Source organism: Panthera leo, chromosome F3 (genome assembly GCF_018350215.1).
Source record: "Panthera leo isolate Ple1 chromosome F3, P.leo_Ple1_pat1.1, whole genome shotgun sequence".
NCBI lineage: Eukaryota > Metazoa > Chordata > Mammalia > Carnivora > Felidae > Panthera > Panthera leo.
In genome coordinates, this window is record NC_056696.1 from 1,857,323 (window position 1) to 1,884,932 (window position 27,610).

The 27,610-nt window shown below is 59.2% G+C and overlaps 1 protein-coding gene across 5 annotated transcripts in view; it reads left to right on the forward strand.

Annotated features, from left to right (window-relative positions):
* Nucleotides 1-27,610, forward strand: part of CNIH3 (cornichon family AMPA receptor auxiliary protein 3) — an 89,256-nt gene that overhangs the window by 51,129 nt on the left and 10,517 nt on the right. For 4 of the 5 annotated variants that reach the window (XR_006198953.1, XM_042925676.1, XM_042925680.1 and 1 more), the window contains exon 4: nt 26,915-27,027. Coding sequence is in view for 4 of the 5 variants with exons in the window: in XM_042925676.1 (XP_042781610.1) it covers nt 26,915-27,027 (113 nt within the window). In the remaining variant the exon portion in view is untranslated. Of the gene's footprint in view, nt 1-16,033; nt 16,372-26,914; nt 27,028-27,610 lie in introns of those variants that run through there. The other variant, XM_042925677.1, reaches the window with a different exon arrangement.

The window sequence follows — 27,610 nt, forward strand, 5'->3', positions numbered from 1 at the left end:
TGCAAGGAGCCCGGGGGCCTGGGGTGCAGACCCAGCCCAGCTGTAGCTCAGAACCAAGCCCGCTAGATCCAGTGACCCCTCCCCCCCAGTCAACCTTCAGCTGTGCGAGCAAGTATAAATGATTATTGTTGCGAGGCGCTGAATGCTGGAATGATTTGTTATGCGGCATTGTTACAGCGATGACTGACCGATACTGCAAGCTTGTGCTGCTTACATAAGGGGGAGTCTTTTTTTTAAAAACCTGATTGTATCCTGTGCCACACATCAGCCGTTTGCTGACTCTGTACATTTATAAATAGACCGTTTCAAACTCTGTCCCAATTTCTTTGACCTCAGAGGAGGCTGCTAAATGCATTCATGTACCAGAGCCTAGAGAAAGACCCACATCACTTTGGATCACGTTATTTGTCCGGCATTAGCTACCTGGAAGAATAGTGAAGACGGTGCCTTTTCCATAATTCCCAGCACTCCTGCCACAATGAACTGACTTGATTGCCAGTCTTTTTAGCCGCTGGCACTGTTCTTCCTTTGGGCTCTGGAGAGAACGGTGTGTTTATTTGAGGGACACGATACAGTTGAAAAGGGACACATAAACTCAGAGGCAGTTGCATGGAATGCCTTAGAGAGACCATCCTTGGCTCAGGAATTTTCCAGAATGGAAGTCTGTGTTGGCTGGCAGATTTCTAAAATGTGCTGGGGACAGGAGCTGTTTCTGTTTTTAGAGTGACCACTGCCCGCCTTTAAAAGAATTAGCTCTTTTGGGGTGCCTGGGTGGCTCAGTCGGTTGAGCGTCCGGCTTCGGCTCAGGTCATGATCTCGCGGTTTGTGAGTTCTAGCCCCATGTTGGGCTCTGTGCTGACAGCTTGGAGCCCGGAGCCTGTTTTGGATTTTGCGTCTCTCTCTCTGTCTGCTCCTCCCCCACTCATGCTCTGTCTCTCTCTCTCTCTCTCAAAAATAAACGTTAAAATTTTTTTTAAAGAATTAGCTCTTTTATATATATATATATATATATATATATATATATATATATATATATATATATTTTAATGTTTATTCATTTTTGAGAGACAGAGCACAAGCGGGGGAGGGGCAGAGAGAGAAGGAGACACAGAATCCGAAGCAGGCTCCGGGCTCCAAGCTGTCAGCACAGAGCCCGACGCGGGGCTCAAACCCACGGACCGTGAGATCATGACCTGAGCCCAAGTTGGACACTTTATCGACCGAGCCACCCAGGCGCCCCTAAAAGAATTAACTCTTAATCCTCATAACGACACTATGAAGCACTAATGATTAATAGACGAGGAAGTCGGGGGCGTAGAGAGATTTACTGTTCTGGGGTCTCATGTTTCTCAAGTCGGTGGATCTGAAGTCAACATTTTTAATCACAAAATAGGGGAAGTTGTTGCTTCTCTGACACCTGCTGTTTATGGACCACCACGACGGTAATATCGCTCAGCTATTTAAAGGGAAGGCAGGAATCCCCAAAGCCACAGGGACCCTGTAATATGCTTGGCTCACCATGATGGGGCCGAGTGGATTCCTTTAAGGCTCTTTTCTATTTCCGTTTAACTCCTTGGTAGGATAGTTCACCCCTCGAGGGAATGTTTGAAGAAAAGTAAAAATATCCTAGAACAACGCTTGCAACTAGTTCAGAAACTGTGTCTCATGTATAATGTATTTTCCATCGCTTTCTGTGGCAAAGTCCTCGTTACAGGGAAGGACGGAACATTTTGCTCGCCGTGTGAGCAGCGACGCTGTCCCAGGGTTGCTGAACCGGAAGCCGGATGGTGGGGGCAGTGGGGGCTCTGTCCTCACCTCGCTCGCCCCCAAGGCCGCGGCAGGACAGGCAGCGGACCCTACAACAGCTCTGGCTCCCCGTTGCCTGTGGCTGCTTGGCCGGATCCTCCCTGCTTCTTCGTCACCACCATCATACAGGGTCAGGCCAGTCAACAACAGCTACGGCGTCTATTTCTCGTGGGTCCGTGGGTCACTGGTTGGACCCTGATCCTGGCTGGGCTTACAGGGAGAAGGGGTGTCACTTGCTCTTGCCTGAGGCTCACGCATGTCTCTGGACACAGGCCATTAGCTGGCCTAGGATGGCCTCCACGGGGGCAGTTGGACCCGCTCTGCATCTCGTCCTCCAGCGACTCGCCCAGGCTCTGCTCACTGCATCACAGAGAAGCCGGAGAACAAGTGGAAACGCGCGGGCACTTTTTCAAGCTTTGGTTTGCATCAGACCTACTAGTGCCCTGTGGGCTGGCGTGAGTGACACGGCCGAGCCCAGGGTGTGGGTTCAGAAGCTCCCCAGGTTTGTGCAGGGGGCAGGCCATGCCAGGTGGCAGGTGGGTGAGTCAGGGAACCTACGCAGGAGGCTTGTCTCGGGCAGCCACAGGGCAGGTAGATTTCTGCACCCCTCCCCACCCGTTTTAGAAGCTTATAAAGAGGCCTTCATGGGGTTCAGTCACATCTGTCACGTGGTCCCAACACCACGTCACCATCTCAGGGCTGTCCTGGGGGCAGGTCCCAGGAGCGGGGAGGGCAGGTGGAACCCGCATCCCAAAGGTAGGAGAGTGGGTGAGGAGCTCTGGGCACCAGGGTCCACGTCACCGGGCACCCATTGGTCGTGTCTTCTTGGTGACCTCCGCCAACACGGAGTAGGACTGGGAGGGACTACGGAGTCACAGGCAAAGGTGTGGCTGTGACGAGGCCATTTGTGGGTACCATAAGTGCTGGCCGTCTACCACGTCAGTAGGAAGGGGGTTAAGATTCAGGGATCGGGACAATGAGACACCACCTTACTCCTGTTAGAACAGGCATCAGGAAGACAAGAGATAGCAAAGTTCGGTGAGGATGTGGAGAAAAGCGACCCTCGTGCCCTGTCGGTGAGAACGCAAGTTGGTGCAGCCGCTACTGAAAACAGTATGGCGGAGCCTCGAAAGTTAAAAGTAGAACTACTCTGTGACCCAGCAGTTCTACCTCTGGTTATCAATCCAGAGGAAATGAAAACACCAAGCCGAAGAGACGTGCCACCCCCGTGTACCCAGTGGCCTTAGTTATAGTAACCGAGACGGGGAGACAACCCAAGCGTCCGTCGGTGGATGAGTGGACAAAGATGTGGTGTGGACACCGGTGTCTTGGTCTTCCTTGAGTCCCCAGACTTTAGCACAATGTGGGACCCAATCCTGGCGGTCAGCACGTGACCAGGAGATGAAATGCTAAATCTAGACCTTCCGGGTCATCTGATCGGACCCCTCATTTTCAGATGGGGAAACTGAGACCTGAGGGCTCAGTGGTGGGATGACATCACAGCCAGTGTGTCTGGGCCGCTCGGCTGCGTGGAGTGTCTGAGGTCACTGAAGCTAGACAGAACCAGACTGATCTGTGAGCTCTCTGGGGCAGGGACCACACCTGGCCTGCTCACAGGGGCATCCCCAGAGCCGAGCTCAGAGCGCAGGAATCAGTAAGTGATGAAATTTCTGGCATCCCTACGCCGTGTCAGTGGCCATTTCACCGTGTGTAGCGTTTACTACATATGAATTGGGGGGGTCAACCACTCACCAACATGGCACGGATAGACCTAAGAAGGAGGCGTCATGCTGTTATATCCTTGGCAAAAGGCGTGGAAAAGACCCTTGGTTATTTCAAAATAAGCTCTTCTCCGGTGAAAAGTGGTCTTTCCGTGTAGATCCAGGGACCCACAGGTGCGAGGACAGCGGCACAGAAGCGTCTACGTATTCTTCCCGTCGTGACGACTGTGTGGAGATCTCAGCCCGCTTCCATCAAAGGGGTGGCCTCGTTAGGACCACGGGGGTTCAAGGACTTCTCCTTCCCAGTTCTGTTTGGGAGCAGCTCTGAAGGTCAGCCACGTGCAGAATCGGCAATAGATGGTGGGGCAATAGATCCGAAGCACAAATCTGAGTCCTACACCTTCTAGGCCAGGGGCGCAAACGTGTCACTTAGCTAGTGAGTGAGCCCAGCCAGTGCCCAGCACCGTCACAACGCTGCATCACAGCTTTGCTCTTCTCCGCTCGGTATCCAACAGCCGGGAATTTCAGAATTGCCTGCAGGAGGCACTTAGCACTCGCCGTGAAACCTCGCTGCCCGTGTTGTGCAAAATCGGGTGCGAGTGCCGTATGGGGAAGTGATAAATGGTAGCGTCCACTGTTTTGTTGTGTTTGTCATTAGTGGAGCTGGTGGGTCCTGACCGTTTTGCGGATCAGAATCCCCCCTGGAGATCTAACGTGCATCTTGGGAGGGGCCGGCTTTTGTTGTTGTTGTTGCTTTTCCTGCTGCAAAAAGCTTTCCTGTTTCCATTTGGTCCGTGGCTCGGGAGCAGGCTCCAGGGTGTTGCAAAGCTGCCTGGTGGCCACAGAGAGAGGCTCGGGCACCAGCCCTGGCACCCGGGGGCTGCCGGAGGGGCCCCTCACGGGCTGCTGGGCTCCGGAGACCCCGAGTCATGCTGGGGGGTGAGCCTTTCCAAGAGATGCCGGCCTCGCCCAGCCTGGGGAGGGGGGCAGCCGGCCTGCGGAGGTGAGTCGGGGGGTCGCCCATCTTCCTGATGAGTTTCACCTCCGTCTAGGAAGTGCTTCTCCTGGAAGTCACGGCGCTGGGGGTCTGCGCGGGCCAGACCCAGGGCGTGTAGATCCAAACGGGCCTGGTCCAGACCAGGGCGGCTTCCGTGGCATCCAGGCTCTCACCCCCCCATCCTGGCACCTCTTCTGCACGTCTCGGAAGAGGGCGCGGCTGCTGTGCTGGTTTTGCACCTTCAAGAGACGCTCAGCACCCTCCTGCTTCTCCTTAGCCAACTCGTGGGAGAAGCGGTCCACACCCTCCAGAGCCACATCCTCCCGGTGGAAATAGGAGCCCAGAGAGAGGGAGGGGTAGGAGGCCCACGGGTGCTCGTGGACCAGGACGTTGACGGCGGCCTCCACCTCGGTGGGATAATTCTGACGAACCTGGGAGCTCATGGTTGATCGGTAACGAGGAGCTGAGTTCAGAATAGGGTGTCGTCCGGTCCCGGAGGCAGAGGGTGGCCGAGAAGATGGCTCCAAAGGTCATGGCTGGAAAAACGGTTAAAAGTGGTCAGAGGCTGGTGGAAGGGTGTCCCTGGGTCCGTTCTGTCCCAACACTGTTGAAGCAGGAGACAGGTCTGCGGGGCCGCCGGGCGCACTGCTCGGGAAGGTCCGGTTACCCGTATTTGAAGACGCCCTGTGTGCGTCTCACGGGAGGCCACGACAGAGGAACCCAGTGAGAGGTATTCGGTGATTTGGCGGGTGTCCTGGTGATTCGCAGGCAGCTCCCCGGTGGCTGCCCGGGGTCTGGAGAGTTGTATCGGCTGCGGGAGGTGGGGGAGGGGCAGGAGGCGGGCAGCACAGGCTTGAGGAGCGTCCGTCGTCTGCTGTGTCCCTGCTGTGTGCCGAGGGAATGCCTTCCTGCTCCATATCATGAGGAAGACCGGTTCCCCCTCACAAAGGAAGTCCAGGAACCCTCGTGGAGATGGAGGGAGAAACCCTGGAGCCACCAGTGACCTTGGGGTGGATGCCCGAGAGTGGTCCCCAAAGCTGGCTGTGCCTCACATCACGCTTGGAGAGGTTATTGAAGATACGGATTCCTGAATGGCCACCCCCTGTGGTGGTTAATTTTATAGGTCGACATGGCTGGGCCGCGGTGCCCAGACATGCGGTCAGACATTACTCTCGATGTCTCTGGGAGGGTATTTTGGGGTGAGATTAATATTGAGATTGGTGGACTTTGAATAAAGCAGATTGCCCTCCCTGATGTGGGTGGGCCTCATCCAATCAGTTGAAGGTCTCAGAGAACAAAAACTGACCTCCCCAAGTAAGAGGCGGTTCTGCAGCAGACGCCTTCAGACTTCAGCTACAGCATCGGGCCTTCCCGGATCTCCAGTCTGGTGGCCCACGCTGCAGAATTGGGACTTCCCAAACCACTGCAAGTACATGAGCCAGCCCCTCAAAATCTTTCTCTCTCTCTCTCTGTATGTACCATATACTTGCGTGCGACCAAGCCATGTTGCGATGAGGGAGTGGGCAGCTGATTAGGCTCACACACATGCTCGCACACCATGCACACTCACACGTGCACACATGTGCTCTTACATACACATGTGTGCACATACACCACACCTCACACACGCCACGCATACTCACGTACATGCACACACCCTGTCGGCTCTGCTTCTCTGGAGAACTTTCACCGACACCCCCATCCTGGGAAGTTCAGGCTCTGGGGGGTTTGTGGAGGGCCCTGGGGCGGGGGTGTGGCTGAGCGTCCAGTGAGGTGGCGAAGCGATGGCCGCCGGCAGACGGTAGACCCCTTGCTCGAGGTCACCTGCTCCCGGGTCTGGGGCCCCGGAGCCCACGCTCACTCTCTTACTGTTTCCATGTGCTTCCGTCCGTGCGAGATGCTGACTTTCCATGCCGTTCACCAGGGGCCTGTGTCTGCAGGCCCCCAACCGAGAGTGACGACACTTGGTTTCCCCTGTGGTCTCCACAGAGTGCGTGGACCAGAAAAGGAGGCCAGTTGACTCACTGCGTTCGTCAGCAAAGCGCGTTCTCACAGCTGACCTTCTAGGTGGGTTTGTGGACTCGGTGGGAAGTCCCCAGACCACTGGCCATTGTCATAGAAATGATCTTTTCTGTAACCCTTTCTTCTCTCGTGAGTGTGAAAAGAGACTCCGGGTGCTGTGGGTTTGGGAGGCAGGAAAGGGTGATGAGCGTGGGTTCCGCTGCCGGGGACGGACGCAGGGAGCCCATCCGCAATGCGGTGTGGTCAGGAGGACGGTGCCCCCAGGGGCCACCTGGGGACCCACACACACTCCTGCCCGGTCCACAGTCTACAGGTGTCATACCACGATGTCCCTTCAAGCCCAGGGGGGAGGGGGAAGAGGGAGAGGGTGGTTTCTGCGGGGACGTGTCCCCGAAGGTGCACAGACCTCTTCCCCTTAACTCATTGGCCGGATCTTAGGCAGATGGGCACAGCTGGTCTTATTTTGGGGGCTGTATGCTCAGCCAAAGATGAGGGATTTTATTCCGGAGAGAAGGGGGCAGTGAACACTGGGGGATGGGGCAGATCGCGGCCTCAGGGAGGAATCGGTCTGCAGAGCCGCCCCACGGGGCACACGGCCACGACTGTGCACCTGGGGCTCCACGGGCCGCGTGGTGGGGGGCAGACCAGGCGTCAGAGGTCGCGGTGGGGCTCGGCGGTACCCGGAGAAGCCTGGGCATCGTGGGGCTGGGCAGGGGAGCCAGGACATCTTGGACACTGGCCTCGGTGGGTTCGGGTGGGCACCGGCCTGACTTGATTCGGTCATTTGAGTGGAATTCATTTCGCTGTGCACGTGGTGCTGTGTCGGGTGCTGACGGGGATGTGTGTGTGTGTGTGTCGGTGTGTGTGTGTGTGTGTGCGCGCTGTGAAGACGGGCTCAGTCCAGCTAAAAGGGATCTCGTGTTTATTTCCCCCTGAATTCCTGCCTCACAGTCTCTCAGAGCCCCCCCCCCCCACACGACACCTTATGTTATAGTCGCTCGTACACATACCTTACACGTTGGTATTTTTGAAGGGATCTTGCCCTCCTGATTTTGGTACCCACCGCACTGCCCAACGAGGTGTCTGCTTCGCGTTAATTAGCTAAATGGACTAGGGAACGTGAGCCTGGCAGCCACCGTTATTTCCATGCTGTGCGTGGCAGAGTTCTCCTGCCGAGTGATTACGGCAAGTGAGGTGACCAAGGAGAGGCCAGTGGCAGGTGTGACGTGCTTTGTCTCATCAGAGCGTCCCTCCCTGCCCGGCGGGTGAGCGAGGTCACGGACGGGCTCAGAGCGCTGGTTCTCAACCTCACGGCACGTTGGCGTTGCCTGGGGGGGCCTAAAGCATGCTACTCCGGGGGTCCCGCCCCAGAGTCCCCGCGGGATGTGGCCTGGGCGTCGGGGTTTGGGGAGCGCCCCTCCCCCCGGGTGGGGTGCAGATCCCGGAGCTGCAGGACGAGCCAGCCTGTGGCAGAGCAGGCGGGAGGTGGCTCAGTCTCAGCCCCGGGGGATGATTTAGAGAGCCATCATTTCCTAGATGGCACCAGGGTAAAAGCAGTAATTTGCCAGTGGGCGCCCAAGCAGACCGAAGGAGTGAGTGCCCGACTTCCCATTTCTTTTTTTTTTTTTTTTCAACGTTTTTTATTTATTTTTGGGACAGAGAGAGACAGAGCATGAACGGGGGAGGGGCAGAGAGAGAGGGAGACACAGAATCGGAAGCGGGCTCCAGGCTCCGAGCCGTCAGCCCAGAGCCCGACGCGGGGCTCGAACTCACGGACCGCGAGATCGTGACCTGGCTGAAGTCGGACGCTTAACCGACTGCCCCCCCCAGGCGCCCCCCGACTTCCCATTTCTGAGGACAGGGTGGACTCGGGGGGAGGACTCTGCCCGTAATCTGCAGAAACCTTGTTTTTCCTGGTCCAGCTTTGCTTCCAGAAGCTCCCTTTTCCACAACGTGATGAAGAGTAAAGACTTGTGTCAATCCCCACCCCCCCACCCCTCCCCGCCACTTCCAGGGCCCACCCTTCCAGGTATCCATTCCTGCCCTTTTCCTCATTGCCCGAAGAGTAAGAAACATTTCTGGGTCGTGTTTCTAGGCCACAAGATGTGCCGAATTCTAACGGCCTCTCGTTTGGGCTGTAGGGCCCCCTAGTCTCTGCCTCCTTGAAGTCCACCTCCGGCACCGGCCTGTACCGACCCCCGTGGCTCGGCTGGGCCTCCCCGGGGTTCCCTGCTGGACCCGCGCACACGCTCCGGATGCATCTTCTCCCCGCGGTCAGCTGCCACGTTGTCATGCCGGATCCATGTGCTGCTTATGTGGGATTTGTTACTCTTGAGGCGGTTTGGGGCGCCGGTCCTCGTCCAGCACAGTCTCGCTGGCTCTGATGCCTGAGCGGTCTCCATGGCACGGTTAGAAACACATGGAGTTTTGTGTCATCGGGTAAGACGAGGCAGTCGACAAGGAAACGCAGCGAATGCATCAAGTGCCCTATACAAATGCAAAGTGCCTTTGTTGTAAAGGGACAGAGAGACGTCCTGTTCCCTTTTTGTCTCTGCCAAAGGGTCGCGGCTATGATGAAATCCTGGAGGACAACGACCACGGATTACAGCCCAGGAGGTGGGCAGGGACTCACGGTGGAAACGGCTCTGGCACCGTGGCCTTTGAGCGCTGAGATCACCGCCCCTCGTGGCTCAAGGCGTCGGCCGGGCCCGGGTGTCCTGGTAGGAAGCAGATAAAGGAGCCGCTTAGCAAGGTTCCTGCCCTCGGGGGATGTGCTCAGATTACCTCAGTGGGACCCACGATGACAGAGGGGCCGTGTCACCCTCCCTGGGTGAGCTAGACTGTCACACACGCCACACCGCGCCATCATGGTTTGTGATAGCGGTGATGCCCGCTGCCACGGGGACATTGGTTTGTCTGACGTTATCGATCAAGTATTTCAAGCGCAGACAGTCGGGACTTTAAGAGGAAGGCTGCATGGGGGGGACAGGGACAGTCAGAGGTGAGGTGCTTCCCGAAGCGTGGGCTTTCTTCCCTGAGCTGCTGGGGGGGTGCGGGCGGGTCTGGGTGCCCAGTTCTCCCTGGCGTGGTGCGCGACCCGGAGCGCTTTGCTGGCGGCCTCGGGGCCCCTCCTCTGTCCCTGTCCCTGGGGCGGCCGGTGTGGGGTCACACCCATCTCTGACTCCCAGCCTCCTGCCCTCCAGAAGTCCTCGTGTTTCCGCATCCACGTTTCCCAGGACAGCCCCATGCCTTTGTGGTTAGCAGAGATGCCCGGAGGCCAGCCGTGACATTCACCCCTGCTCTCGGGGGCCCTTTGCGTGGCATTCACCCCTGCGCTCAGGGTGGGGGGGGGCAGCCATGACATCCACCCCTGCGCTCGGGGCTCCTCTGGTCTGATGGCCCTTCTCAGCTCGTTCTCGGCCTCCACGTCAAGTGCAGTCTGGGCGCTTTGGACCAAAGGCATCTTCTCAGTGTCAAGACGCTGTTGGGGACGGGTTGGCCTGCAGGAGAGCCGCTCCTGGGCGGGCAGCGGGGACTGTGCTGGCAGCTCCAGGTGTTTTCCCTCAGCCGGCAGCCTCAGCTCCCTGGCCAGGTTCTGCAGAAGCACTTGGCTGGTCAGACCCCACGTCAGCCTTTGCACAAGGCCCCTGGCTGGCTCTCAGAGCCTTGAGGCCCCTGCAGGACCCCACTGCCCTTGAGAGAACCTTCTCTCCCAGCCCGTTTGCAGCACGCTTTCCAGGGGAGAAGAGGGTGTGCACGCAGGTCCTATTTCACGACCAGGAACGCGTGGAAGTTCCAGCGGGTTCCTGCTGCTGCACGGGCGATGCCGCTTAGATCTTCCGGTTGGTGTCCCCCAGCCGCACCCCGCCCCCTCCGTGCAGCGTGCGCTCGTGTGATGCACACAGCTCCCTCGAATGGCAGCCCTCTCAACTGTACGGGGAGTCCAGGGCGCCAAAGGGTCAAGTCCTGGTCTCCTTCGTGACACCGTGGGTGCCCTGCGGTTCATTGCCATCCAGCCGCACCCGTCAGAGCGGCAGGAAGCCTACGGACCAGCGGCAATGCTGGTGTTGTTCTTTGCAGCAGGTGGGTGTGAGTGTGTGCGCCTGTGAGTGTGCCTGCGTGTGCACGTGTGTGCATGTGTTGGGGTGGAGGAGGTATGCAGGTGCTCCCTCATTCCGCCTGGATATTGCCGTGTGCCGCGCTGCCCCAGCTGGTGGCTGGGGGGAGACCTCGCAGAGTCCTGCAGAATCAGGAGGTGTTGAAGGTGCAGAAAAATACAGGAACGTTTATGCTTCGTGGGAGTAGATGAGCTCCTGTCTTTCAAGAAACAAATTGCATCAGAACCTCTATTGTCGGGCCGCCTCGGGGACTCAGTCGGTTAAGCGTCCGACTTCCGCTCAGGTCATGATCTCACGGTGTGTGGGTTCGAGCCCCATGTCGGGCTCTGCGCTGACAGCTCGGAACCTGGAGCCTGCTTCGGATTCCGTGTCTCCCTCTGTCTCTGCCCCCCGCCCCCCTACTCATGCTCTGTCTGTTTCTCAAAAATAAACATGAAAAAAAAAAGAACCTTTATTTTTAGCTCAAGAACTGGCTTAAGGATACTTGAAAGAGGTATCTGGGCAGGTGAAGACCCCAACAACAGCAGAAATCAGTAGCTGGCCATGGTCCTCGCCCGGCCCACATAGTTACTGACTGTGATAACTAACATGTGCAGAGTGCTCCTCGGGGCACTGTTTTTCACACTCAGCTGCACGTCGGAATCCCTTGGGAGGTTTTAGGAAATATCGTTCGATCCCCAGAGGTTCTGACTTAATTGGTTTGGAATAAATCCTGGGCATCAGGACTTTTAAAACTTCCCCGGGGTAACTCTGACGTGCAGCCTGGTTGGAGACCCTTTGCTAAGCAGGTTCCGTCATTCAGGTTCTCTGACGCATTTCAGCCGCCTTGGTGGCCCGGCTGCTGGGGCTCGGCTGGTCTGGTGGCCGGTCCACCATGGCCCTGCCCTTCCTGCCCAGGGCAGGACTGCGTGGGGCGCGAGGGACCCCATCGTTAGCTCTCTGAATCTCCTGGCACCTCCAGCAGGCAGAAGAAGCTTTTGCCGGTCCCCCAGGACAGGTAGCGTTTCAGAGCCAGAGGTCGAGGAACAGGAAGTGGTCTTCTCTCCTACCTGCACGGTGGGGCCCCGGCGGCGGGTTCCTGAAACGCTGCGGCTCTGGCCCCACCCTCTGAGTTTCTTGGCAGGGAAGGACGTCAGAGGTCAGCGTGCTGAATGACTCCTCGTGGCCGCACGGGCCTCGTCTGCCCCTCCCTCCCTGGCGCCGGGAGCACACGCTTGTTTTGTGGGACCATTTGGTCGCACACGTTATGGTTCTTCACCCCAAATGCATTCGCCGGCATGACCGCAACGCGTGGCCGCACCAAGGACGCTGTCATGACAACGACATCTTCACGGTCATCTCCCTTCTCCCTGTTAAAGTGCTTTATGGGTTGGTTTTGTTTTGTTCTTTGGGAAAAGAATTCGGGATCCAGCCAAGTTTGACACATTCTATTCAGTTGTCATGTTTCGCACAATCTCTTTCAGTCTAGAACAGTCTTCGTTAGCGCTTTGCTCAGGACACTGGCCTTTCTGCGGAATCCCTGATTTGGGTGGTTTTTCAGTGTCCCCACAGCGTGTGAAGAGCAGGCCTGAGGACCTCACGTCCTGTTTCCCGTGTGAATGTTTCTGTGCAGAGGGGAAGCGGGCCGGGCTGCCCCATCCTGCGTACGTCTAGCACTGGCCTCTGACGGCCCTGCAGCCCCCGCGGCCCCATCGCTCGCCGCCCCTACTTCCTGCGCAGTTTGCCAGCAGTGACCCCGTGAGCTCGTGAGTAAGTGGGGCGCTGGGCTCCCTGTCTTTGTCCTGCTCTGCCCGGCGCCCTCCTGTCTCTGTCCTGTCTCAGGCCCCTCCCAGCCCGAGACCTCCTCTCGCCCCACTCGGCTCACCTCCCCTAGTACAGGGGCTGCTGTCTTCACTGCCCTCACAGCGGCCCCCGAACCGTCCCTGGTCTCCTGCTCGCTCTCTCGAATTCCAGGCAAGCGGTTGCACCTTCACCTGTCCTTGTTGTACCTCAAGCTCAGAATTGGGGTCAGACGTGCCGAACACCCCCACTCGGCCACTTCTCTGGGTCTCAGCCCGTGGAGAACAGACGCAAGAGTCTAGATGAGGATTAAAATACAGCGTCTGGTCCGGCCAGCTGCGTGGACAGTCGTGGTGGGACTCCGGGACCTCCAAGTCTGAGAGAGAGAGACAAACAGACACAGACACACAGAGACAGAGAGGGACAGAGACAGAGAATTGGAGACAGAGACATATAGACGCACACAGAGACAGACACACACGCAGAGATAGAGACAGACACACAGAGTCAGTGAGACAGACACACACAGAGATAGATACACACAAAGACAGAGAGAGAGACAGACACAGAGACAGGGACACTCAGAGAGACACAGAAATGGAGAGACAGACACACACACACACAGATGGACAGACACAGGCACAAAGAGAGAGACAGAGACAGAGACATACAGAGACAGAGACACAGGGACAGACAGACACACAGCAGGTGCCAGAGAGGGGAGGGCTGCGGGCTTGTGCTGCCGCGGAGGCAGGCTTTAGACCCTGACCTGGGCACCTGCCGCGAGCTTGCAGGAGTGGGGAGAGACTGCATGCAGTTCAGGGACAGGCAGGTCCCAGAGCACGAGAAGCCAGGCCGCAGGTCTCCTCCCTAACGCTTCCCCACGGTGTGGAAGTGGCTGGTGGGGATTCCCATTTTATCGGCTGAAGCGGGAGCACAGAGCGCGACCTTGGGCTCGGAGGTCTCCCTTCGGCCCACCGCAGACACGTCGCTTACTCACACCTGCTCTTTCAGGTGCTGTTTTCCTCTTTCTGTCTCGGTTACTTGGGTCACCGTCTTCCGCGTCACTCAGGTTTTATTTAATTTTTTTTCATGTTTATTTATTTTGGAGAGAGAAACAGCACGAGCGGGGGAGGGGCAGAGAGAGAGGGAGACACAGAATCCGAAGCAGGCTCCAGGCTCTGAGCTGTCAGCCCAGAGCCCGACGCGGGGCTCGAACTCGGGAACAGTGAGATCGCGACCTGAGTTGAAGTCGGACGCCCAACCGACTGAGCCACCCAGGCACCCCCCACCTCACTCAGGTTTAACACCACGTCCGTCCTTGGTCTGTGGGTTCCGTTTCCCACGTGCCTCGTGAATTGCAGCCCTCCTCCCCCACGTCACTTCTGTCAGAGCTCAGACTCTCTTCTTTTGCATGGACTATTGCAGTAGCTTACTAGCCGGGCTCCTCCTGGCCTTTGGTCTGTTTTCCAGTCCTCCCAGGTTCACCCTGCGCGACACTGTTGGAGTGACTGAAGCAGACCTTGATCTTATAAAACTGCCTTACCCCAGAGCGAATCTGGGTCCCAGATTTGCAGCACAAATGACTAAATATTCCATGCTGCTTCTAAGGCTCTCTCTGATTTCTCACCACCCTATTAGAATCTGCTTCCTTCCAAACACTTATTTGCTCTCCCAGCATTTATTGAGTGCCTACTGTGTGCCAGGACTGTGCCAAATACTGTTAACAGAGGTGTGTGAGGCTGCTCTGTGATTTCCTTTCTTTGCGCCTTTTCGTACGCTATTTTATTTGCCTGGAATGTTCTCTCTTGGCTAAACTATTATCCTGTAGTCCCAGCTCAGATGTTGTGCCTTCCGCGAAGATTTCTCTCTCTTGTCCACAAGACGAGAAATACCCTGTGCCTTCCCTGTCCTGCTGGGTTCTCAGGTGGCCCGATGGTGAAGCCTGGTGCACGCACTTGACTTCCGGACCCGGCTGGTCTTGGGACCCGCGTGTCCCGTTGCACCGTCCTCGTACATGGGGCACTCTGCTGATGAGTGGTTAGAAAATGGCTTTTTCTCCAAAGTAGGAAATGGAACAAAGCCAGAGGAAGGTGTTTAAAACCACGAATGAGTTACACATGATCCTAGGTATTGCTAAATATAGCCGTGCAGAGACAAACATGTCACGATTAATTAACACATTTGTGAGCCGCCCACAATCCATTCTGAAATAAAGCCGCGTATAAAAATGTTAAATAGTGTCTCTTCATCTCTTGCTTTTCCTTCCCGCTGTGACTTAGGGTTTTATGTCTTTCCTCTTGAGGACCAGAGGCGTGCTTAGCGATCGCTCTGAAAGCGGATGCCGACAGGTGCTGACCCAGCATCGTGACCCCGCTGAGCCATTTCTGCCGACGCCGCTGTGCGTCCCGGGACCCGTGTCCTGTCACCTGGGGTGCCAGGTCTCGCGTCCTCTGCCCGCCTTCCCGGCCACCCCCCCCCCCCCCCCCTCCGCCCAGGGGCCTGTCCCAGGTGTGTGAGTCCTGCTTCTCCCAGGACAGCCAGGTAGCGCTCCCACATTTTGGAGCCACGATTCCCCCAAACTCCACGGGCTTCATGCAGCCGCCTCTGACACTTGTACCTGTCCCGTCACCCGGGCCAGCTCTTCCTCACCCGGTTCCTCATCAGAATCATGAGCACAGCATTTGAACTAGAGATCATGGGCCCCCGCCGTCTGGAAATTCTGACGTGGTGCTTGGAAATTGACATTTTATTTATTTACTTATTTTAAAGTTTATTTATTTTGAGAGTGATGGGGGGAGCAGAGAGAGAAGGAGAGAGAGAGAATCCCAAGCAGGCTCTGTACTGTCAGCACAGAGTCCGGCGTTGGGCTCGATCTCATGAACCATGAGATCATGACCTGAGCCAAAACCAAGAGTCGGAGGTTAACCGACTGAGCCACCCAGGCGCCCCAAAATCTGCATGTTACTAAAGATCTACCGAAGGATTCTGATGCACAGCAGTTTTGGGAACAAGCGACTTTTGGGACCCTCGGGTCAGGATGGGATCTCCCACTGCCTTGGGTTGCGAGTGTGTATCTGTCTTCCTTCTGGATCATTCTCCTCCCGAAGGCAGAACAGCGTCCTCAAGTCGTCCAGCCTTCGGAGCACCGGGCAGGACACGGCTCACGTTTATGTGATAGTCACTGCACAAGAGCGTGTTGCATGCACGCGGGTGGTGGTGGGGGGGTTCTTCAAGGAGGTGAGGGGCGGGGGGAACGTGTGACGTACCCAGGACTTGAGAGAAGACCCGGGTGAGAGAGATACCACTATTCTGTGCAAATCGCAGGCGGTGATCAGGCCTCTGGGGAGTCACTTTGAAATGTTTTCTTCCAGGGTCAAAATATTCCTCCTAGAGTGAATTATTTCCAGGCGCGAGAAAAGCTCCCCTTTATCAGGCTTTCCAACGTGTACCTTATTATTTGGTTGTTTCCCTTCTGGCGTTCTGATGATCAACTGGGTATTTTTAAAATAGAACGTTTCAGCTCTTCCAGAATGTGGTTGCTCTGGCAACAACCTTGAAAACTCCGGAAAACTTCGTCCCGTCTCCAGACCCCTTGCGATTTCCAGCTGCCGCCCCGCTTCGTGGCCGGACCTTGGCGGAGAGGCGACCGCCGACGGGTCCTCAGTGAGCTCTGAGCTCTCCTGCTTGCCTGCAGGGACCATCCAGCACCTTCCTTCACCATCCCTGGCGCCACGCTCCAGCCCGAGCCGTGTCTCCAGCAGCCTGTGGGCCAGCGAGACACACGCCTTCCTCTGCAGCCGGGAGCTTACGAGGAGCCTAGTCACTGCGCGCTGGCTTCCAGAACGTGTCTCTGCTTTTACCGAAAAGCCAAACACAGGACGGACCGCGTCGCTGCGGGAGGCACGTGTGCTGCTGCTGATCGCAGGCCAGTCTTGGGCCGGGTCCACGGTGCCACTGACGTCCCGGCTCCCGCCTCGTCCTGCTGGCGCCGGGCGCGGTTCTGGGGGGGGCAGGGTCGCAGCTGCTGGGGTCAGAGGGCAGGGCCGCAGCCCCCTGACTCTCCGAGGGGCTGTTTGGAGCGGGGGGCCGGTCACTGGTGCCTCTCTGACCTTCACCTCCTCCTCGGCAGAAATTCCGGTCATCCCACGTGGACGTGTGCGGCCGGGCCTTCCGGAAGGAAGGGGTGAGGTTTGCTCCCACGATGAAATCTGCTGAGTGGGGTCTGACCCGAGCTTGCGCCTCCCCTTCCAGCGCGACTTTTAGTTGGTCTGCAGCACACAGCGTTCACGTCGTGTAGCTTCCGAGCAGCGTCTGCGAGGCTGGGCCCCTCGAAGTCACGGCCGTGTCCGGAAACCAGCTTGGGGGGGGTGGGGGGGCAGGCGGGACGGCGCCGGGAGCCTTGCCGGGATGCCGGGAACATCTTCCGGGATGTTCCATCACAAGCGCTCCACGAGAGCGTGTACCTCTGACCCCCACTCCCGAGTCACCTTGTGTGGCAGACTCCCATGGGCCCCCGGGGATAACAGGAAGGTTCTGGGGCAGGAGGCTTGTGCTGCTGGCGTCCCATTCTCCAAGCACCCTCGCCTCGCGGGAGGGTGACGGTGGCGTGATGGAGCGAGGGGGCCGCACCCCCGGGCCACTTGGGCCCCCACAGTCCCGGGGGAGTAGCCGCACTGTGCTACCGGGCGAGGGCCGCGAACCGTGTCCCCTGGACATGTGGATAGAGAGGGGCGCTGGCCGTGGGGAGGTGATGACCCGACCTCAGGGCATCTCGCCCACACTGGGGGGACTAGTTACCATCCGTGCCGACTCAGGGTCACCTGACACACCGCCCCCCGAGAGCACGGGTCGTCTGCATTCTGAAGATCCAGCCGGAAGGCCACGGCTGGCGCCCAGTGTCCCACCAGTCCAGAGTCACGTCACCTGGTGTGGGAGGTGGCAGGGTCACCGTGGCCGCAGAACCAGTCTGTCACCGCGTTGGCCTGCGCCTCACAAAACCCGGAGAAGAGCCCCTTGTCCTTGTGCCTTCCAAGGTCTGCCCATCACAGACACACTGTCTCAGCAGCCGGGGACACGGCGGGACGTGGTGGGACGTGGCAGGGATGTCAGTGCCCCAGGCCAGCGGCGGTTCCTCCCCACGTCGCCTCCCTCCTCTGCGTGCCGCTGCCGTCTCTCCCATCTTTAACGTGCCTGTCCCGACACCAGCCTCCGCCGCCTCCTGCCTCGCGTGCCCTTTCTCAGCATCCTGGGCCCTTCCTTCTCTCCTCGTCCCGGCGTGTTGGGGACCCAGGACCCGGTACTCGACTTTGTACATCTTGTCTGCTCGCACCTTCCCGCCAGGCGGTCTGTCTGAATTTCGTTCACCATTCGTGTTTCCTCGCGCCCCCCCCCCCCCCGCCCCGGTCCCTCTTGTGAGGACTGACCCTGCCCCCAGCCATCCTACAGACACTGCTGTCTCCCCAGAAGGCCCCGTCTTCCAGCACTCTCCTCTCCCTGGGCCCTCGCCAGCCGTGCAGGTGCTGAGTGACCTTGGCAGCCGGGCAGAGAGGCCATTGTCCCGTGTCCTTCTGAGGGCGCTCATCCCATCATGGGGCTCCAGCCTCGTGACCCGACCACCCAGGGGCCGCACCTCCAAACACCACCGGGCTGGCGACCTCGCTTCAGTGTGTGACTCTGGGGGACACAGACGTCCCGTCCATAGCACCGCACGTGTTAGCGAGGGGCAGTGATGGCTAAGCGGCCTCCTTCCTCCTTCCTGCCCGCTGGCCTCGCGCTCCTGTTCTCCCCGTGTGGGATTAACGGTCCCCAATGTGCCCCGCTCACCTCTCCTGGTCTCTCGCTGTGCCTCCTTGCTGACCCACTGCCCTGGACGCTCCGAGCTCAGGTCGTTGAGCCTTCTTCACTCAAGCCCTTGGGGAGCAGTGGCGGACGTCGTGAGGGACCGGCCGGGGCTGGGGCTCCCATCCGTGGGTGGGGGTCAGACCAGCCACCCCGGGCTCACCAGCTTATTGCTGAGCCCGCACCCTGCTTTAGCCCGCGACGGCCGTTTGCGTTTCCCATACCGAGGAATTCGCTCTGGGATGGTGACTGTGACATTTACAGGCACACACGACACGACGTGGCACCGCGTTCCGGCCACTGTTCCGGGCCCCGCGGGTGCAGCTGTGAGCATTCATTGTGGGTGTGGGACACAGGCTATAAATGAGCAAACAGATGTGTGATGTTTTCAGGTCATGATGATAAGTGTCCACTTCGAGCAAATAGAATGGAACATGAGGGAGTCTGGGGAGGGGCTCCCTGGTCAGGGGTGACGGCACGTGCCAAGGCCCCGAGGTGGCGACAGACAGGCTGGGGTTGAGGAACAGCAGTGGCTGAGTGGGAGCGACCTGGGGTGCAGGGTCGGGAGGGCCTGGAGGTCATTGTAAGGAGTCGGGTCTTGTTCTAGAAGCCACAGGGAGGCGGTGCAGGATAGAGCAGAGACGTGGCATGTTCTCTGTGGCTGCTGGTGAAGGCAGGCCAGGAGCAGGGCTGGGGCGGGAGAGGGCCTGTGGTCAGGAGGCTGCCATCATTCCCGTGACGGGTGACGGAGGCCAGCGCCGGTCACGGTGTTTCCCGTGGCTGCCTGCTTGGGGGCGCGCCTGCCTCGGTTTCCCCACTGCCTGTTCAGCCAGGGTCCCTCCCGCCAGCCTGGGGGGCAGCAGCGGCACGGTGCCCACGGATCGGCACCTCCAGGGCCTGTCACGGCATCTGGCGCCTCACGGGAGGCTCTGCGCGTGAATAAACGGCGGGTTCGCTCACACTTGTAGGCGCTGTATGGAGACAGACCCACAAAGACACACGGACAAACGGACGGTGCAGACGCGTGCATGGCTCAGGAGGAACGTGGGAGCTCCCACGGTTAGCGTTGACACAAAGTGCTCGGACACCCCAGAGCACATGGCATTTCTGGGGACAGAAGTGAACGGTGGGAGGGGACTTTGAAAATTTGCAAGTGCTAGAAATAGACTGGAGAAGGGAAGGGGAAGATACATCGGTTTAACTCTCAAGAGAGCTTAAATGCTGCTTTTCCCACAGTACGTGAGCCGACAAGGGCAGGGACCATCGGAGCACGCGGCTCAGATGTCATCTGTGCGGTCTCACTATGAACCAGACATGATTTTAAGAGCTTCTCACGTATTAACTCAACACTCATTACAGTCCCGTGAAGTGGATGTCATTATATCCCCATCTTAGAGATGAAGAAACTGAGCCCGTTGGGATTACGCAGCGCATCTGGCGCTCGACAGGCAGGTCTGGAGCCCGGGTCTCTTGCTCCCTAATCTAAAACTGTTTTCACCGGGACACCGCCCCTCCAGCCCTTCCTGAAAGCAAACGTTGCAATATTATATTGCTTTTCCCCCAGAATGTTAGCTTGTACAAATTCCTGGTAAAGCGTGGCACAGTCCCTCTAATAGTCGCCTTTGCCCGACTCTGGAAAGCACACTCGTGCGCATAGTCGACCCTTGAACAACGCAGGGGGTTGGGGCGCCAACCCTCCCCGCGGTTGAAATCCGTCAGATCATATCCTGTGTTCTTGCGGTAAAGTGAGTGGAGAAAACCTCCAGCCTGTGCCGTCGAATGTGTGCGTGTAAGGGTGCCTGTGCAGTTCCGTCCCCGGTTTGCAGGGGTCGCATGCGCCGGGGTGCTCTAGAGGGGGTCCGCTGCTCTTGGCTTTGCTGTAGGCTCGGGGCCGGGGCGGTTAGCCCACCGTCTGCCCGCCGTCCGGCCGTCTGTCCGTGTACCTGCCCGTGGGCTCTGAACAAATGCTAACTGAAGGTGGTGCTGACGATTTGCTCTCCTCCCCCAGGTGCTGAGACTCCTCTCTCCTTCCATTCACTCTCTTAAGCTCGTTTGGAGCAAAACGTCTCCCACGAGCTGCAGGTAATGGGTAATTAACACCACTTAATGGCTGTGAAGTAGGGTGATCCTGTTTTTTAACCTGGGAAAGGCTCTCCTTTGGGAGCTCATGCTCAAGACCCAGGCTGCTCCGAGCCTCGCTCTATTAACAGACTGCCTGTGGGGCTATGTGAGATGGTGTGTGTGCGTGGGGGGTCCCTGCTCCATAAAAGGTGTAGCAACAGAGCCTCGTGGAGAGGACGGGACCCCAGAAGGTGCGCCCTCGATGGTCCCAACGGGAGCTGGGCCTCCCAGCCTTCACGCCGGACCTGGAGGGCGGCGGGGAGGACCGAGCGCAGAGGCCCCGAGACTCACCGTCCCCGCCGTGCGCACGGATTTCCACCCCGGCCGTGGGCAGAGTGAAGGCGGAAGCTTCCTTGCTGTCCTGTGGCTTCTGTGGTCCGGAGAAGTCTCCACGGATGCTCCCTGGAGTCTCGACGCCTTAAGAAGCCGGTACCAAGGATTTGGGGGCTCCGGGGCACTTCTGTGGGGGTTCTGTTAAGTCGTGTCACGCCGGGCCAGGGAGGAAAACGTGACTGTGTCAAACCACGCCCGATGCCCCTCGGGGATGCCCTGCGCCCGGACACTCCGTCCGCTGGACCTCAGCCGGGTTCCCTCTGAGGAACGTGCCGTCATTCCCTCATTCAGACGAGCGCTTCTGTCTTCGCTCTTCCCGCAGCGAGGGTCTTGCGCGCTGCCCTCCGTACTTCGGCGCCCGTTTCCTGGCGAGACAGACTTCACGCATTGCGTGTGCACTTGCACCGCGGCCTCCGCTCGCCAGACCGCTGGGCGCTCCCGGCACCCACCTGCCGAGTGCGAACGTGGGCTCTTCGGCCCCAGCAGGCAGGCTTGTGAAACCCGCACCCCTCTGCCCTTCTCCTTCTAGAACGTTCCCTCCTGTTCATGCCTCTCCCCCTAGACCGTCTGAGCAGTTGGCCAATCACTCCCTGCATCCTGACCGCGGTTCCTACCCCCGGCACCCCGACCTTAAAGGGAAGGAGGAAGAGAGTGGGTAGCTACAAGTGTAACTTAAGATCTCTCTGGGTTCCCGCGAGTCGTAAGAGAATTCTGTTCCTTTGAAAATATGGCATTATTGTCACCTCCTCCCCAACGGGTCCCCTAGGTTGTTGGTGATAGTGTGAGGAATTCAAGCTGCGGGAGAACAGGGACAAAGGCAGGTTGGGAGGTGTGGGCCGGGCAGAGCCGGAACCCAAAAGTTTGGTCCTAAAAGGAACCGCCCACCACCCAGATCTAGAAAGCCCCCTGGGACAGGAGGAGGGAGCCGGTGAGGGGGGGGAGAGTTAGCCTGCCGAGAGCAGGCAGAGTGGGTGGGACGGGAGGCTCGGGGCTCAGGGGGTGAAGGATGCTGGGGGACATGGCTCCGCCCCAGAAGAGTTCATGGCCAAGCCTCTGGGTTCTTCTGCAGGGGTTCTCCCGCGTGGTGGTGGCTGGGGAGCAGGCCACGCTGCTCTTAACCCGTGGAGGCTACCTGCGCGCAGGACGGTCATGGCCCCGCTGGGGGTTGGGGTTGAGGACTGAGACCCAGGGTCTTCAGAAAGGAAGCCTCTGCTCTGTGTTCTCTTCAAGCCCTTGGCCTACGAATCTTAGCTAAGATGCTTCATAAAATCATTTGGGATGCTTCTGAAAGATACAGATTCCCAGCCCGTGGAGTCTATCTTGGTAGACAGGTGTAGAACACAGATATCTGCCAAAAAAATTTTTTTTGTGTTTATTTTTGAGAGAGAGAGAGAGAGAGCGATCGCAGGGGAGAGGCAGAGAGGGAGACACAGAATCCGAAGCAGGCTCTAGGCTCTGAGCTGTCAGCGCAGAGCCCGACGGGGGGCTCAAACTCACAGACCGTGAGATCTTGATCTGAGCCGAAGTCAGAAGCTCAACCGCCTGAGCCCCCCGGCGCCTCCAGAAATCTGCACTTTAGCATACGTGCCCCAGGCGACCCTGTTGCAGCTGGCTGGTGGACCCTATTTTGGGAATCAGTGCTGAGCAGTCATTTCACAGACTTGCTTGTAAGTCCCCCGGGGATCTTGTTAACCTGTAGGTTCTGACTCAGCAGGTCTGGAGTGGAGCCAAGGTTCCCATTTCTCTCAAGCTCCCAGGTGATGCTGGTGACGCCGGTCCCGGGACCACGGTTTGAGGAGTGCGATTCTCGGTGGGTTCCTGGTAACTGGTTGGGAAAGGCCCACGCACACCTACACAGTCTGGGGGTGGGCCCGGCCGTCTGTGTGTTAGCAGCACCCCCATCGGATTCGGGAGCGCCATGAGGCTCGAGACGCACCGCTAGATTACCGTGAGGCTGAAGGAAGCCGGCTGGGGGAGGAGGCGGGTAGGAGTGTCGGGGAAGTAGAGCTCACGGCAAAGCCCATTCTGTTCCCTCTGTCCCCAGTTTCCCCTCCCCCAGAGACAGAGCTGAGGCCCCTCGGACTTCGGATGGAAGAAACCTTCCTCCCCGTGGGTGTTGGGCATGAAGGCATTTCCTCCTGGATCAAGGCGGGGGGGGGGTCCCCAGTCGGCTGGTGTCCCCAGCACACGGTGCAGCCAGTGGTAAGGGTCCCTGGGCAGTGGCGGTGGGGCCGGAGGGCGTCAGGCTGGGAGCTGGTCCCGAGGAGCGGTCAGGTCAGGGAGGAGCAGGCGGCTCTGGGGGCTCGGGGCAGGGCGTGGGGGAGCCAGAGTGCCAGTGTCCGGGGCACGTGTGACAGGTGGCACGGATTTGTCAGTGCACAGCCAGGTCCCGGCTGGGGCCTCTGGGCTGAGCTGCGACTGGGCCGTTCACATGCTGGGTGCCCAGGAGCGGTGGGTAGAGGGGTGTGGGTTCGCTCCCCACCTTCTCCCTGGGCCTCTGCTGCAGAGAAGTGAGTCCACACGTCTGGAAAGCAGCAGAAAGTCCCCAGGTTTGGATTAAACGTGCTCAGGGAGGGAGGGTGAAGGAGAGGGTGGGTGGAAACCAGAGGGCCCCACGGGGCTGGGAAGTGGGGGCTGGAGACCACACTCCTCAGCTCCAGGCCCCACCTCTGTGCTCTGCCCCCCCCGACCCCCCAGGTGTCCTCACGTGCTGCTGGGACCCAAGCAGGGAACTCCTCTCACTGTCTCCCTCCGATGCCCCCCCGGGCTCCTGGTGTATGATGGGAACCGGCCCACAGGGAAAGCGATAGGGGACTGGCTTTTCTCGAGGCCTGGCCTGGTCCCTGGGATCAGCTGTGTGGGTGTGACCCTGACCCTGACCCAAGGTGGCCACACTTGGCCCAAGTGCCCCGCACAGCTGCTGGCCGCACAGGCTTCGGAGCCAGGCCCACGGTTCCAGGGACACGAATCCACACACGTCAGACCGATTTGTGGTGGATTTTCATGTTACGGTTCCACACCCAGTGATTACGACCCAGTACGACCCAGTACGACCCAGAGTCTCCCGCTCACCCCTGGGAGTATCTGGCGAACATCCGTGCGAATTCCGCTAGGGCGGAACGTTAACTGGCCGGCACTCAGCTCAGCCTGGCCCCAAGCCTAGCTGTCGGGGTCTCCCTGCTGATCACGGCACCTGAGGCTGGGGCGCCCGTCTCCAGCACGAGGGGATCACAGGCCTGGGAGCCCAGGCCCTGCCCCCGCCCCAGCTGCTGTGGGCTCCTGCCAGGCTGCCCTCCGGGATTGCTCTGTTCAGAGCGACCCCAGAGAAAATGGCCTCTTTTGGGCAGAGGGACTCAGAAGGTTTCCCGCCCGCGCTGGGTTTTCCCCGCAGCCTTCCAGCCCAGCGGTCCCAGGTTCCCCGCCTCCGAACCTGCCTGCCTCCTTCCCGCTGCCCCTCGTGCACCTGTTCACCCGGAGACAGGCAGAGACGGTGGTACCTCCACTCTGGGTGCTTATGAGGAAATTGCCTCCACCCCGCCCAGCCTGCGAGGGCCCCTGTTTTAGGACCTGTTTAGCTCCGGCTGGGGAATCGGATGCAAGGACATCATCCTTTTCTTTCACACCCAGGGGCCCGCGGGCATATAGACGAGGGGGGCTGGATGTCCGTCTGCGCCAAGAACAGTCAAGGCCTGGGTTTTCACGGTTGGAGAGGCAGGCTTGTCTCACGCCCTTGTCTTACATCCTTGGGTTTCTCTCCCCGCCTGGGGGAGCTGGGGGCTCGGTGTAGACAGGGCGGGTGCAGGTCAGAGGAGACTCAGGAAACCCCAGTTGGCTCTGGGCCATTTGGCAGAGGTTCTGGGCAAGAGTGACGAGTTCCCTACTTGGGGACTGGCTGGTACGCGATTGTTGGCGATAATAATAGGGACAGCGCCTCTTCCTTTACGATGCTCCCTCACCCGAGAGCGGCCTCATCCGCGGGACAGGCTGTGTCCTCACAGCGGCCCCATCGGTAGGTCGTAAATGCTGGCGTTTACAGGTGAGGGAAATAGACACTGCCTGGTTAGCCGCGTTCTCGGTGCCACACGGGATCATTATGTAAGTGTCGGGACTTACGTAACACTGTGAGACAGCGGGCTAATATTTTTAGCCCGATGCGGTCACGGCTGAAAACCTGATGTGAGTCCACGGAGACTGGGTCTCACCCACGCGCCCTGCAAGCTGCACCCGGCCCTGGGACCTTCCTGGTGGCGTGGTGTGGCTCTCAGTATGTTGGGTCCCGGGACATGTGGTGGGAGACGGGGCGGGTCTGCAGGTGGGGGCGCCTTCTCTCCACCTTCCCCTCCCCCGGGCCCAGGGGATCCCGTCCTTCCGCTCCTTCACACCCCCTCCGTGGGGGCTGGGAGAGCGTCCGTGCCCTGCAGCCCCCCCATCCCTCGGCGGTGACCTAGGTGCTGCCTCACTACCCGCTCCTGTAACAAGTCAGGTTACCAGTCGGCAGACCACGGGTGGGCTACGGCCGGGGGTGTGTGGATACACCAAGGAGAGGGGCGGTGCAGAAATGCAGTCAAACCACCCTAGTGGCGGGGTGGGTGGGGGGTGGGGTGGGGTGGTGGCACGTGTGGAAGGAAGGAAAGTTCTTGCCTGGCCTGGGGGCAGGTGCGGGGGCCGGACCCGTAGAGGCAGGAGAAAGAAGGGAAGAGTGGCCACAAGCGGCCGTGGAGGAGAAATGGCAGGATTTGGAAGCTGGCTGAGCCTGAGTGGGCGAGGGCCCTGGGGGGGGGGGGGGGGTGAGGGGTCCAGGCGGTGAGGGGCCCGAGGGGGAGGACGGTGAGGGACCCGGGCAGGTGAGGTTCACCCACCGAGTCCCCTACTCTGGAAAGTGGCCCTTTGAGCTCGACTCCAGGGCTCCCGGGTGTGGGCCGGTGGACGCGTGAGTCGGGGACACGCCACGTGGGTACAAAGTGCGTTTCTTACACGCGTGCCTGGCACGTGTCTCCTCTGCATTGTCACGTGGGGCGGTTAACACCGTGGCCCGAGGGGAGGGGCCCGCAGGCGAGTCCCGTACCCGGATGGGGCGGCCGGAGGCGGTTTGTTTCCTGCCCGGAGGAAGCGTGGTGGGTGACCGCGGGCTGCGTCCCCAGCGCCAGGCGGCCATGCTGCAGACACGTGTGCTTGTTCGGTCCCTACTGAGTCCCAATAGCACCTGTGAACAGATGAGCAAAGACAGCGCTGGTGGGGGGGCAGGTGCATGTGTGTTGGGGGCCGGAGAGGGGTGCCGACGCTGTGGGCCTGGGGCTGCAGGGTGGCGCGGGGTGAGGAGGGGTGGGCTGGGCGAAGCTTCTGTTAGGAAGCGGCATTTGTGGTGAGCCTTCCGGCCGGGGTGGTGGGGAGGAGTGTCCCAGGGCCCCGAGGCGCTCGTGCCCCACTGAGGCACCGAGGCACAGCACGCGCTCCTACGTGACGGGGATGGTGGTGCGTTTCCAGCTCCGTCTCCGGCCTGGAGACCCACTTTCTCCCGTGCCGTCACTTTGGTTACCGTCCCAACTTTGACTTCCGCTAAGATGTACGCACGCTGGGGAGTTGATAAACCTTGTGGCATTTACACCCGCGTGGGCACGCTGGGGCCGGGTAGCTTGGCCTTCTGCTGGTCCCAGCATCTGACCCTTCTTGGTCCGGGCTGGCCTCCATCTTGCGGAGGCTGGCCTCCCTGCCTTCATCGTCACTACACGTTCTTTCTCTCGGGCTCCCCCTGGTCCAGCCGCCACCAGGAAAAATGCTGTTTCTCAGGGCTTTCCCAGCCCTCCCGGGTTGGACATAAATACGCGTGTTGACGTGGCATACAGGTTCGCACGGGAGGGAGCACAGGGCTCGGAGAGCAGGAGCCAGGCGGTTGCAGATTCACTGGAACCTGTATCGGCGCGTCTCTTCCCGGGCCCTCCTCCCGCCTTCCGTGACCCCCGGCAGCAAGCGCTCTCGCCTGGTACGTAGGGCGCTGAGAGCCCGGGTCCACCGGACTTGGGTGGGAAGCGTGGCTCTGGGACCGCTAAGAGGAAAGCGTAGCAGAAACGGAGTGTAGTCTTGGGGCGGTGACTGGGTCGTGAACACGCTGGCGGCCCGTCGGGCAGCAGTGACTTCCCTCCGTCTAACGCGGGCCTCTGCCTCTGCTCCCCCTTCAGCTGGTGCTGCCGGAATACTCCATCCACAGCCTCTTCTGTATCATGTTCCTGTGTGCGCAGGAGTGGCTCACCCTGGGGCTGAACGTCCCCCTGCTTTTCTATCACTTCTGGAGGTAAGTCTGCCCGGGACGGGTGTGTGCTTCCTCTTCTCTGCCTGGACGGCCTGCCCTCCAGAGACCGTGGCCCCGGAGGCCCCAGCCACCTCATGCCTTCCTCTCTTCCGTTTGGGGACCCGTTCTCCGCAGCCTTCTTTTGGAGCTCCTCCCGCACGGCAGCCTCGTAAGGGAAGGCCCTTCTTCTTCCCTGGTCGGCTCGCCGCGGCCTCGAACCTCACACATCCCCGTTACAAGCAGCTGTAGCGTTTCCACAGAAGTCCCAAAGTGGAGAGATCCGCTTTGCGTGGATTAACGGACACACAAAACTCGGCACGTCCTTGCAATGGCGTGTTCCTTGGTGGTAAAAGGCAGCGATGCGTTGATACGCGCTGTAACATGGCCGGACCTCGAAAATGCAAGTCAAAGAAGCGAGTCATAAAAGGCCATTTCTGTGACACGTCCAGAACGGGCAGCTCTGAAGAGAAGGGAGGAAGGTTGGGGGCTGGGACAGAGGGCGGGGGACCATCGATAGGTACAGGGCTTTCTTCTTCGGGCGTGAGAGTGTCCTGAAATTCGATCCTGGTGACAGCTGGGCCACTCG